The 13111-nt window shown below is 23.4% G+C and overlaps 4 protein-coding genes across 4 annotated transcripts; 3 read left to right on the top strand and 1 right to left on the bottom strand.

The window, feature by feature from the left end:
* Nucleotides 1–347: 347 nt before the first annotated feature.
* PVVCY_0901690 (myosin light chain B, putative) lies at nt 348–4310 on the top strand (the record flags this gene model as incomplete). The annotated part of the gene is made up of 18 exons (XM_037634328.1): nt 348–500; nt 666–697; nt 818–881; nt 1082–1221; nt 1361–1469; nt 1568–1701; nt 1870–1953; nt 2073–2169; nt 2268–2350; nt 2477–2531; nt 2637–2765; nt 2877–2981; nt 3082–3420; nt 3515–3562; nt 3660–3812; nt 3907–3998; nt 4107–4160; nt 4280–4310. 18 exons carry the CDS (start codon nt 348–350, stop codon nt 4308–4310), a joined length of 1902 nt encoding a protein of 633 aa, XP_037490437.1.
* A 1111-nt stretch (nt 4311–5421) lies between these two features.
* Nucleotides 5422–6882, top strand: PVVCY_0901680 (histone acetyltransferase, putative; the record flags this gene model as incomplete). Its single annotated transcript, XM_008626509.1, has 1 exon — nt 5422–6882. The coding sequence occupies one exon, from the start codon at nt 5422–5424 to the stop codon at nt 6880–6882; it is 1461 nt and encodes a 486-aa protein (XP_008624731.1).
* A 1063-nt stretch (nt 6883–7945) lies between these two features.
* Nucleotides 7946–9421, bottom strand: PVVCY_0901670 (nucleolar protein 56, putative; the record flags this gene model as incomplete). The annotated part of the gene is made up of 1 exon (XM_008626508.1): nt 7946–9421. The coding sequence occupies one exon, from the start codon at nt 9419–9421 to the stop codon at nt 7946–7948; it is 1476 nt and encodes a 491-aa protein (XP_008624730.1).
* A 2434-nt stretch (nt 9422–11855) lies between these two features.
* Nucleotides 11856–12776, top strand: PVVCY_0901660 (haloacid dehalogenase-like hydrolase, putative; the record flags this gene model as incomplete). The annotated part of the gene is made up of 1 exon (XM_008626507.1): nt 11856–12776. One exon carries the CDS (start codon nt 11856–11858, stop codon nt 12774–12776), a length of 921 nt encoding a protein of 306 aa, XP_008624729.1.
* Between the last annotated feature and the right edge of the window lie 335 nt (nt 12777–13111).

The following is a 13111-nucleotide window of genomic DNA, read 5'->3' as shown; positions in this document are numbered from 1 at the left end:
TAAACATTTTTTATTACTATTATGTATGAATTTTTAAATGCAACAATATAATACCCATGTTATTAATTTTTCAAAATATATTTCTCCATGTCCACTATATTCCATATTAATTTTAATTGTCAACAAAATAATTATTATGTCTACACCGAATAAATATTAAGCATTATGTAGATTGCACTACATAGAATTTTAATATGTACTCCGGTATTTTTTATATACATATTTTAAATATGTACAAATAATGGTATTATATTTATATACAAATTATAAAACACCAAATAAATGAGATAGTAATATTATCGAACAAATCATATACATATATATATGACAAAACAAAATCTATAAATATGGAAACATTAAAGGGGAGTATTATACAAAATATATATACCCCAAAAACCAATAAAATTAAAAATGTTAATGAAAGGAAAAATACATCCCTTTTCCGAGATGACTCAGTGTATTTTTACAATGACGTCAATACCGAAGCAATCTCTTTATTAGTAGGAAAGAAAACAATAATAAAACGTCCATTTGTATATACATATTTTTGTGTATGCCCACCTACTACATTTTTTGCCTTCTCCTATATATTAATGTAAAATTGGTACCCATTTTATGATAAACTTTTGCACATATGGCTTCCCGTTTTATTTACCTACAATCAGGATCGAGCAACCCAACAAATAGACTATAATATGTAATAATAATAATATAGACATGCATATATGTGCGTCATTTTTAATTGGGTTTCTTTTTGATTTATACATACAAGAAATTAAAATATTTTTATAAAATTTCTTAAATTGTCAACCTATAGGATAAAAAATGACTGTATTTTATACAAAGACGGGAACAAAAATCAGCATACAAAAAAAGAAAAGGTCTTATATAAAAAAAATATAGAATAATATACGTTTCAATAATATTTTTCTGGTGTTGTTTTTAATTAGTGTATATATACATACTCATGTAGTGATGTTATAATATTATGGCTATTGGAAAGATATAATTACATATAAAAATAAGAAAATGTATGATAACATAAATTAATAAAATTATATTTTTTCTTCTTAAATGATAGGAATTTGACAAAATAACAAAAATTGTAAATGATGCCGATTATTTAAATTCCTTAAAAAGTAAAATGCACACAACGGACATTGAAAAAATTATACAACCATTAGGAATATATTCCTCAAAAAAAAAATCTAAAAGCCATGGGTAATTTTTTATTTTAATTTATGAAAATTTTATAATTTTAAACACATGAATTATTTGTATAGCTAAAAAAATGAGTAAAAAATATTATATACACTAAAATAGATAGTTATGATATGATTTAAAACTTTCACATTTTCAGAGAAAAAGATAATGATATAATTTATAAAAATAAATATGAATCCCTTAAAAAGGAATATGACGATCTTAAGGAAAGAATGGACATCAAGATTGATCTTGAACTTATTAAGGTATTATTTATTTTCACATTTTTCATGATTATCATATATGATTATTTTTTCTGACTTGTTCATGTAAAAATTGTAAAAAAAAAAATATTTATTTACAGTCAGGAGCTTTTTACACCAAAGAAGACATACATGATGTTCTTCGTCTGATAAAAAAATATCAATCTAAAATTAAAGAAAAGAAAGATATTATAGATACCCAAAATAATGTTATAGAAAATATAATGGAACAAACGTAAAAAATAATTATGAAAAAATATATGCATAAAAGTGGAATATTTATTTTGTTCATTTATTCGGTGTATTATTGTATGTTTAGTTTTTTATTTTGTATGATCAGTCCTCGCTTTTTTATAGTATTGTTGACACTATTTTATCTTTTTTTAATTTCTTTCCCGTTTAGCAAGCTAAATCGAAATAAGTTTATCGTTGAAAAAAAAAAAAATGAAGATATGGCAAAGATATGCAATTCCTATTACCACCAAAGGTTTCAACAAAATAGTTATATATATACATATGAAATAAATGCAACATTGGTGTAGATATATAAATAGTTATTCCTTATATGTGATTATATTTTTTGTTTGTTGTTTTCTTTATTTTTAGTAAAAAAACACAAATGAAGATGAAAATGTTGAAGTACTCATTTCTCGAATATAAAATGGCCTTGGAAAATATTGTCTCATGCTGTGAACAAATTGGGGTAATGCACACGCATACATATGTATATTTGAAATAAAATAATTTAATATTTCCTAACCTTTTTTACAAATATTAATTATTTATATACACACTTTTAAGGGGGACAAAATAATCTTAATGGACGCGATAAAATCTGCCAAAACACAAACGGATTTATCAATTGCAACTGAAATGCTGAACATGTAAATTTTAATACATATATATTTTTATGAAAGTGAAAAATAGCTATTCATTATAGATACCTTTTGAATAGTGTCAAAATGGATTGATGAGTTTATATACAATTTGGGTTCTCTTTATTTTTACAGGAAAAAAATTAAGGAGCTCGAAATGAGCATATGCTATTGTGAGCACCACATAAATGTAAGTAGATAAACCCGAGATAGCCATAAAAAGTTGAAAAAAAAGAATAGTTACATTTTTTAAGCAACTGTTTTATATATGCATAAACTTATACCTTTTTAACAGTACTTAAATGAAGAATTAAACATAAAGTTACAAGAGTTAAAAAATGAAATAAAAGAAAAAAAAGAAGCTCAAAACGAAATATATTCATATAAAAAGGAAATAACAAAGAATAATAATATGATGATCAAGGTATTACAAAATTTTTTATTGTCTTTTAAATGTTTGAAGTTTTTACATTATATGTGTATGCAAAGCAATATATGTTTTTTTTTTTTTTTTTTCATTTTATTATTCAATTAGATTTTGGAAGATTATCACCAAATTATGACAACCATGGAAAAGATTATATACGAAGATGATAATGCCAATAAGTATAAAACAAATTTTATCAAAGACAAGAAAAAGGTAAGCATTTTCCTTTTTTTTTAGACATACTTTGCTTGTTTTTTACTTACTTTGTTTTTTGCATGTTTTATTTTTATTGCTTTTATTCTTACTTTTACAGTACAACGATTTAGTAAAAAAAGTCCTCGAAAGTAATAACGCGTTGAAGAATAATAATGATAAATTATTTTTACCTAATAATATGCTTAAAGGAAAGTTAAAAGCTCATCAAGAGTTTATAACAAAGCATATGAATGAAAATAAACCCAAGGAATCTGTTAATAAAATTCCAAGCTTGACAGATCAAAAAAATGAAACAGAAAATTTAGACAAACCTGAAACAGAAGTAATTGAAAAAGGGGATAATTCTATTAATGAAGTAGACCCCCAAAATAATCAAGATATAAATGTGGAAGTGGAAAAAATTGAAAAAATACAAGAACTTATAAAAAATAAAAATGTAAGAAACAGTGAAATGAATAAAATATAGCTACATATTTGTTCTTGCAAAAGTGCAAAATGCTTTTTTTTTCTTTATTTTTTTTTTTTATTAGACTGATAAGCTAAAGTTTGAGGACTGCGTCGATATTATGTACAAATCGGTAAGATCAGAAAAAGTCAATACGTCTATGTATGTCTACGTATATAAATGCAAATTATTAAAAGTATAAGCTTAATTTTTTATTTTTTTTTATACAGAATGTAGTACTAACGCGTAGCAAAATGGAGGAACTAAAAGATAAAGAACCAATAGCCATAGATGAGTTTGTAACTTTTATTAAGCCATTTATTATAAATGAAGAAGACGCTTTAAAAAATATGATAACTTTTTTTGAAATTTGGGATGTTAAGGTATGATTAATTATGCACAAAATGGAGGAAAGAGTATAAAATAGTGTCTGAAAATTGTAAATAAATATATATATATATTTTTTTAAATTAATAGAAAACTGGATATATGCATAAGGACTTGTTTATGCCCATACTAAAATATTTTGGTGACCATTTGACTGATCAAGAAATGGAATATTTACAAAAGTAAACAAAAAAAATAACATACATGATAAAAAAGGGTAGTAAATTTTATGCATATCATGTTATAAGTATTTTACTAAACAAAACTTTACGTATTTTTTCCATTTTTAGAGAACTAAGCTTATCAAACGAACCCAATATATCCTATATTGACATACTGAAAAAGTAATAATAAAAAGAGGGTGATTACATATGTGTGCTTAATTTGGTTTTCCCCCATAAAATAGCTCCGTTTCGAGCGACCAGATTGTAGTTACATTGTTTTGTCATTTTCTTTCTTTTAGGTGGATATATGGAAAAGACCAACAGGCTTAGAGGAAAACTATTAATATAAACTATTAGATTGTTTGTTAGCAAAAGAAGAGAAGTATACATTATAAGGATTATATAAATGTTGCTATAGTTTTTATTTGAGTTTTATGTCTAACATTTTTTTTTATTAAAAATATTAAGACTACTTTGTTTTGCCTTATCATATACATAATGCTTATTTGTAAAATTTATTTTTTTTGTTTTAAAAATATTTTATAAATACTACATAAATATATACATTATAACAGTTGTAATGGCAATTTTATTTTACTAATTTATGTTTTATTAGTTTTTTTTTTTTTTTTTTTTTGTTGAACATAATGTAACTTATAAATGTTTACAGAATAAAAAAATTAAAATAAAAAAGTACTATCATGTATTTTATTTATATTATAGAATATTAGAAAATACGTAACATTAGATATTTGTATTTGCACACAATTGTATATATGTCCTTATGATAAATATGAGGTTGTAAAAAATTATTAGCAAATGATTATGTTATACTATATATCAAAATGAAAAGGATATAAATTTTAATACATAATTCGAGTTACAATTAATTTTGAACATAATTAATGAATATATATCATAGAAAATGTATCATAAAAATATATTACAATTTTATACATATCTTTAAAAGGGAAAATGAAAAAAAAAAATTTGTAATAAATTATTCCGAAATTGCATATATTATATATGACCAAAAGCCTTTTCATTAATCCAAATATTTGTGGATAAAAATTGAGAGAATTTGCTTGTTTCTTCCTTTGGCATTAAAATAAAAATGATAAAAAATGATAAAAAATGACAAAAAATGACAAAATAAAAAATAACAAAATAAAATAATTAAAATAAAAAAACAAAATAAGTGTTAAGCTTACTTTTGTTTTTTTTTTTTTATTTTTTTTTTCCATAGCTTTTAATTATACTTTTGCCATTGGATTATGAAATAAATGAATGGCTTGTAAACAATATTTTTTTAGTTAATTGTTTAAAATTTTTTTCATATGTTATATCATAAAAATAGGCTTAAATTGTGTAAGTACAAGTATAAACACAAGTAACATACATATGCATGTGCTAAGTCCCTCTTCATGAGAATGGGCTCACGATGGGTGGGAGCAAACATGAAAGTTTACATGTTAATAAAACTAGTGGGATAAACAAAGGAGCCAAATCTGCAAGTCATACCACTAAAGGAAAAGGTATATCTAATAACACAAATACAAGCGGCAAGACTAAAAACACAAAAGGAAGTAATACTAAACATAGGAATACAGGGAAATCGATAGCATCATCATCAAAGTTTAATGATACATATGCTTTATTATTTCCAAATGCTTTACCAGTGAAACAAGTATTATGGGGACTTTATCCCTTAAATAAAGTATGGCGACAATGCTCGATCGTTTATGCAAGACCTAAAAATAAAATTTTGAATGATACAAATTTAATTTTTCCATTAAATGTAAATAAAAATGATATATTAAATAAAATAAGTAATGAAAATACAACCAACAATGTAATGAAAGAAAGTGATTATGATTATTATGTACATTGGGAAAAGTTTGATAGAAGATTAGATTGTTGGATTTCTCATGAAAATTTACGATCATTAGATAATGAACCTAATGATGAATATCCAGTAATAAGAAATACAGATGATAATTGTGATTCTGATCATGAACATGCTGGTATAGATAAAGAATATTTAAGAGAGCATGAAGAAAATACAAAACTTAAAACTATAAATCAAATAAGATTTGGAAAATATTTAATTGATACATGGTATTTTTCTCCTTATCCAAAAGAATATCAAAATATTGATATTTTATATATATGTGAATTTTGCTTATCATTTTTTAAAGAAAATGTTGAATTAATTAGACATACAGAAATATGTGAAATACGACATCCTCCTGGAAATGAAATTTATCGGAATGATAAAATATCTATTTTTGAAATTGATGGGAATTATTTTCGAATTTATTGTGAAAATTTATGTTTTTTATCTAAACTTTTCCTTGATCATAAAACATTAAAACATAGAGTTAATTTATTTCTCTTTTATGTTATTACTGAGTTTGATGAATATGGATATCACATAACTGGCTATTTTTCAAAAGAAAAATATTCAAAAAATAATGTATCTTGTATATTAACATTACCGCAACATCAAAAAAAAGGATATGGAAAATTTCTTATTAATTTTAGCTATTTTTTATCACAAACTGAAAAAAGAACAGGGACACCAGAAAGACCTCTTTCAGATTTAGGCGCAGCATCCTATATGGCTTATTGGTATGAAACTTTATTAAAAGTTTTAATAAATTATGAACAACTATCTATTCAAGAATTGTCTGAAATTACAAGTATCGAAACTTATGATATTGTTGCATGCTTAGAAGAAAAAGAAATTATTAAAAGTGTAGCAAATGGTGAAAATGTTTATTATATAAATCCAAAACATATGAAATTTATTCTCGAAAAATTAAAAGATAAAAATTCTGACTTGTGCAGAAATAAATTGCATTGGGTATCCTATGATTACTATTTGGCTTTATATGAGTAAAGAAAATGGCTGGAAAAAAAAAACTGTTAAGAAAAAATGAGGAATATTATTTAAAATATTAGCTATATTATGCACAGTTCATATTTTTTTCACTGTTTAATGATATTTATTTTTAGTGATAATATAGCTAAACCACCGTTGCACACATATACTGATCACATAGCATGTTCAATGTTGGCAATTCATATGAATTTCATAAGATAGTACACAATATGTGCGCATATTTGATAAATATGGCTAATCATATTTTTATTTTTTTGTAAATTTATTTATACCATTTAATGTTATACATATAAAACACATGCATGTTCATATTTATTTATGGATTTTTACATGTATATTTGTTTGTTTTTTTTTAATGCGCACCTGCGTGTATCCACGCATATATATACCGCATACATTTCCTATCAGAAACAATTCACCTTTTTTTCTTTTTTTGTGTATTTGAAAAATTATAGCAAACTATTTAATTTATGGATATCATGTATTGCCCCCATTTCTATGTTATTTTTTTAATCATAAAACTTAAAACTAACACCAAAGATTAATAAAAAGGGATATACCTGAATAGTATCCCCCCAATAAGCATCGAAATATGTCATTAACAGGAATTTTATTAAACTGTTGGCAAACCATTTAATACCTACTGATCTCAAATACGTTTAAAAATATTATAGCATATCGAAATTGCATGATCAATTTTTAATTTGTGCATTTTGTCCAAAACATAAATGCGCAAATATAATTAAAATGGTAGAAATTAAAATTGTAGAAATTAAAGTGTTTTTTCAGAGTTAAAAAAGTAAAGCAACAAATATGTATATACCTTTAAAGAAACTACAATATAAAAAATTATAACATTGAATTAAAAAATAAAGAATACACAAAATAGGAATACATAAAATTTAAATGTTTGAAATAGTTACTTAAAAAAAGTTATACCGTTAAAACATGTACTAAAATAAGTATTAAATTTTAAAAAATATAGAGAATTTGACATTTTCAAAAAGTTTTCTTTTAATTAGACACTTGTATATGTATCCACAAATATTTATTTACAAGATCAATCCCTATCGTCTTGGTCTTCCTCATTTTGGTTCTCCCCATTTTCCATTTCAGCTCTTTCTTTTTCCTTTCTCATTTTTTTTTCTAGCTTTCTTCTTTTTTTTTCCTCTTTCCTGGCCTTCTTCAACCTTTTCCTTTCTTCCTCATCAACATCGTCAATATTGACATCACCATTTTGTTTTTTATAAATTTTTTCAGCCTCATTAATATAATCTATATTTTTCGAAAGTTTGACTCCCTTGATCATATGTAATATTTTATGTTCTAATTGTTTTTTAAATGCAATACCATAAGAATTAGTAGGCTCATCTGCAAAAGAATCAATTCTTGCAGCCATAGCACTTTTACATGATAAGTATCGAGACATTCGACCTTTTAATGCTGTAGGTGTTTTAGATATATAAGAAGAATTATATAAAATTCCAAACTTTGGTGTTTTTTTATTTCCCTTTAATGAATTAAATAATGCTTTTTCTGAGCCAAAAATTTGAATACTACTTGATGGGCATTTAGCTAGATTTACTAATGACCCAGCATGACTAATTAATCTAGCACTTAATGTATTACCTAATAATTCTTTAAGATTTGGTGAAACAATATCAAGTTTTTTATCTAAATAATTCCATAATACATTTCTAGTATTTGATAACCTAATAACTTCATTTGCAAAATTTACAATATTATTTAAATCTTCTTCTGTTAATTCTTGACCTATTGATAAGTTGGCTACCTTTTCTATACTTTCTGTCATTTCTTCATTTTGTGTTATTTCATTAATTTGTTCTTTATTATTTTCAAAATCAAAATTTTCTTTTATTTGTATTAATATAACTAATTTACAATACATACAAACATCTGTTACAATTTTTCTTAACTCAGGAAAATGCCAACTATACCATTCAATAACTCTCATACTAAAAACATTTATATTTTTATCTAGCGATTCAATAGTTCCTATACTGTTAATAATTGATTTATCTTGCTTTCTTGGATCTAATTTAAGTTTAGATCTTGAGTAACTATGACCTAAACCTATGTTAAAATTTTTAATATCTATATCAGCATTATTAATATAACTTTTTATTTTTTTTAAATAAAATAATCTACAAGCTCTAAATAATTCTAATATATTATTATTATGTACAATATTAAAACCAATGTTTGATAAAAATTTTCCTAAATTAAGATCAGCTACTCCTAATTCATATTGACTTTTATTACTTGGTAAATTCTGTTCTAAAAAATTTAATAAAAATGATGTTGCTTTTCCTTCATTAATATTAAGTAAATTATCTAATGCTGTTTCGGCTGTTTCAAAAGGTATGAATGAGCAAAATTGAACAATCTGATGAAATATATCACTATCCAATATTTTTTTTTCAAGGTTTTCATTATTTCCTATTTGTTCCCATTCCTCTACTTTAAGTAAGAAATACCCAGCTGAACATTCAAACAAAATATACAAACTTTTCATCTTGCAAACAAACTATTTATTATGGGGGCACGTGAAAAAGGCAAAGGAAAAATATGCTGGCAAGCATACAAAATGGTATTCCCGAATTATGTATTATATATATATAACACGACGTTGCAGGAAAAAAAATTAAAATAAATAATAATGTATACTATATATTATGAGAAATATGCATATTTATGCTTCAAACCCAAACTCATGTAATAAACCCTTTATTAAATTAAGGATATTTAATAATGTTAATAAAACATTGGCATTTCCCCCTTCATACTTTCAAATATAATATATATAAAATAAATATAGGGAAAAAAAAAATTATTAATTGTTCATAATATTTATATAAACAAATTTAAATACAACATTAACAATATTTATTTTTACTATACCCAAAAAATTAAAAAAAAAAAAAATTTACAGTAAGATCCTATATTTTACGTATTTATTACAAAACCCATTGCATTAATTAGGATTAAATATATGCGTCGTTTATATATAATACATAATTATGCTTTATGATCATTACATGCTATATTTTTTTAAGGCGACGCTATTTTTATTACCCGTATTTTGGGTATTTAAGTTTGCCCATTCATAAATCCAGCATTATGATAAATATGTAAATATAGAATTATATTTAATGTAAAAATGGTACTTATATAGGCTTTTATTTTTTCCATTTTTTTGGATTTTTTTTTCACCTTTTTTTGTTTAATTTTTCATTGGAAACTTTTGAAAAAAATAAAAAATACCCCAAAACAGTTTTGGCTATTTTGGTCATATATTATGTATGTAAATAATTTTTTTTGTTGTTGTATTATTTATTTTGTCAGAACATAATTGGCTAGTCATTATGTGAATAAATATATAGAATTGAAAAAGTATATTTTTAGCTATTTGCCAAAAATGAATTTATATATTTTTGGGTTTTATATATAATGGGAATAGATATACCTGTCCATATGTTTACGTAAAATACAATTTATAAAAAAACAAAAGTTTGTGTTTATCTATGTATATTCATTAAGTACAATGTGAGGTTGTCTAGGCAAAATGACTCACTAAAATGTATTTCGAATAAATGCATGAACAGTGCATGTTATTTTCGTCAAATAAAAATAGTGAGTATAACTAAAAATGAATTAGCAATGCTTTATATATGAATACTAATCGAAATAAGAATATGGATAGACAATAATATTTATGTTTTATAAATATATATGTAAAAAGACTTATTTTCAATATATCTTTTTTTGTGTTAAAATTGTATAATTGTGTATTTATCATTTATTTTAAATAGTCTTACTTTATATTAATTTGATATACATGTATGAGCTAAATTTTGTAAAAAAAAATAATTATTATAAGTTTAAATTTTTATAAAATGTAATAATATATAATTATAATATCGAAAATTATACCTTTTTCTAGCCTTTAAAATATTCATTTTTGCTATCCTCATTTTTTTGGGGATTTGTGTGTGCACAGCATGCCTACGTATATATAAATATGTACTTATATATATATGAAATTTATAATATATTTATTTAATACTTTCCCAGCACATTATAAAAAAATATGCATACATAATTTATACAAATATATATACATTATTATGCGTAGGTATGTTATGCATGTATGTAGCACTTAATTTTTCCAGCTGAGTTTAGATATATAATATTTATATATAGTTGCTTTGTTTTTATTTAAGATTATAATATTTATCCACATACATTAAATAATAGTATACTTCGCTATATATTTTTCTTATTTATGTACTATTTTTTATTTATTTTTCTTTATTTGCATTTAAAAATATTTCCATTTTTTAAATAAAAAGTTAATATTTTTTCTTTAACATTTTTCACTTCTTTAAGGCGTGCAACATTTATTTGCCCAACAAAATTATAAAATATAAACGCATTTATTTTTTAAATATAATTTTTATATTTTTAATCAAATACGGACAAAGAGGGAATCCTACATTTCCTCTTACATTAATACTTTAGAAATAAAGGAATGCAAACATATATACATTATGTATGTATGCATATATGTCATATGAAAGAATATTTAATGTCTTTGTCATTGCTGTGTAAATTGGAATATATTATACACACAATCATATATGTACAATTTAACAGTCAGCTTATAATTTTTTTTCTAAGTTTTTACTTAAGTTTGCTTTTTAAAGTTAAGACATTAAAATAGGGAGTGAAAAATATACAAATTCATTCTGATTATTTGTTAAATTATATATTAACAAACAATCATACAAAGTAATAATAATAATTGGAATATACTACGATTATATAATATAAATAATTCGTAAGTATATTGGGTTTACTAGCTTAATATAGTTTCCCATTTTTTGTGTGTCTTTCTTTATTTTTTACGTCATTTACTTTTCTTTTTTTGGGTGTGCTTAGAATTCAAAATGGATAATAACAACATCCCATGCTATCACATAAGTGATAAAGGAAAAAATAAAGACTTTAAAAATATAAAGTTAATAACTTTTGATCTTGATGATACCTTATGGAATATAAATGCATTACTTGATTATGCAGATAAAGAATGTAATGAATATATGAAAAAAAATTATAAAAAATCATATGATTATTTTTTAAAGACATATGAATTATCAATGACAAAAATATTAGTAGAATTATTAGAAAAAAAAATATATATGGATAATACAAGTATTCAAATATTAGCACAAATTCGAAATGATGCTTTAAAACATATAGCTAGCCAATCAAATTGTAATGAAGAAGAATTTACAAATGCAATACAAAAAGTATGGAAGAAAAAAAAAAATGATGTACATTTATTTATTAGTTCAGGAACATTAGAATATTTAAGAGAATTAAAAAAAAGAGGATATATATTAGGAGCCATAACTAATGGTGATTCAGATGTAAATGAAATTAAATTTTTAAATGAAATTTTTTCATTTGTTATAAGATCTATGGATTATAATTGTGAAAAACCTAAAGCAGATATATTTAATATTGCACGTAATATATTAAAAAAAAAACAAAATATAAATATAAGACCTGAAGAATGGTTACATGTAGGGGATGATATATATACAGATGTAATGGGATCAAAAAATGCTCGTATTAATTGTGCATGGATAACTATGTATAGAGGTGGTAATGAAGTTAATACAAATGAATGGTATTCATATCTAAAATTAAAACTTAGTAATAATAAAAATTCAACACTTGCTCAATATGATCCTTATGCAGATTCTATATTTTCAAAATTTCGAAAAAAAAATGTACAACTACCATACGAATATGTAGATATAGAAATACGCCATTGTCGAGACCTTGATGCAATACTAGCATAGCATGAAGGATTGAATGGCTATTCCATCTTGAGAAGCCCACATTTCATCGCTATTTCATTGCTATTTCGTCACTATTTTTTCTACTATTCTTTCTACAATTTTTTATTTGGCCATTTGCTGCTTACCCAAGTTAATAAATTAGAAACTTCTCTATCCCAATGTTTATCATTTTATTTTGTTATTGTTTCTTTTATCTATACATATAGACATCATTGTGTATGACCATTTATTTATTTCACTTATTTATTTCATTTATTTTTCACATTATTTGCATTTTGTTCTTTTTTTGCGCCTTTATAAGATCCAAGGCATTCTAATTTAAACACACTAACATT

The sequence above is a fragment of the Plasmodium vinckei genome (assembly GCF_900681995.1).
Source record: "Plasmodium vinckei vinckei genome assembly, chromosome: PVVCY_09".
NCBI lineage: Eukaryota > Apicomplexa > Aconoidasida > Haemosporida > Plasmodiidae > Plasmodium > Plasmodium vinckei.
The sequence above is the reverse complement of the archived record's forward strand: the minus strand, read 5'-3'. Positions and strand labels throughout refer to the sequence as shown.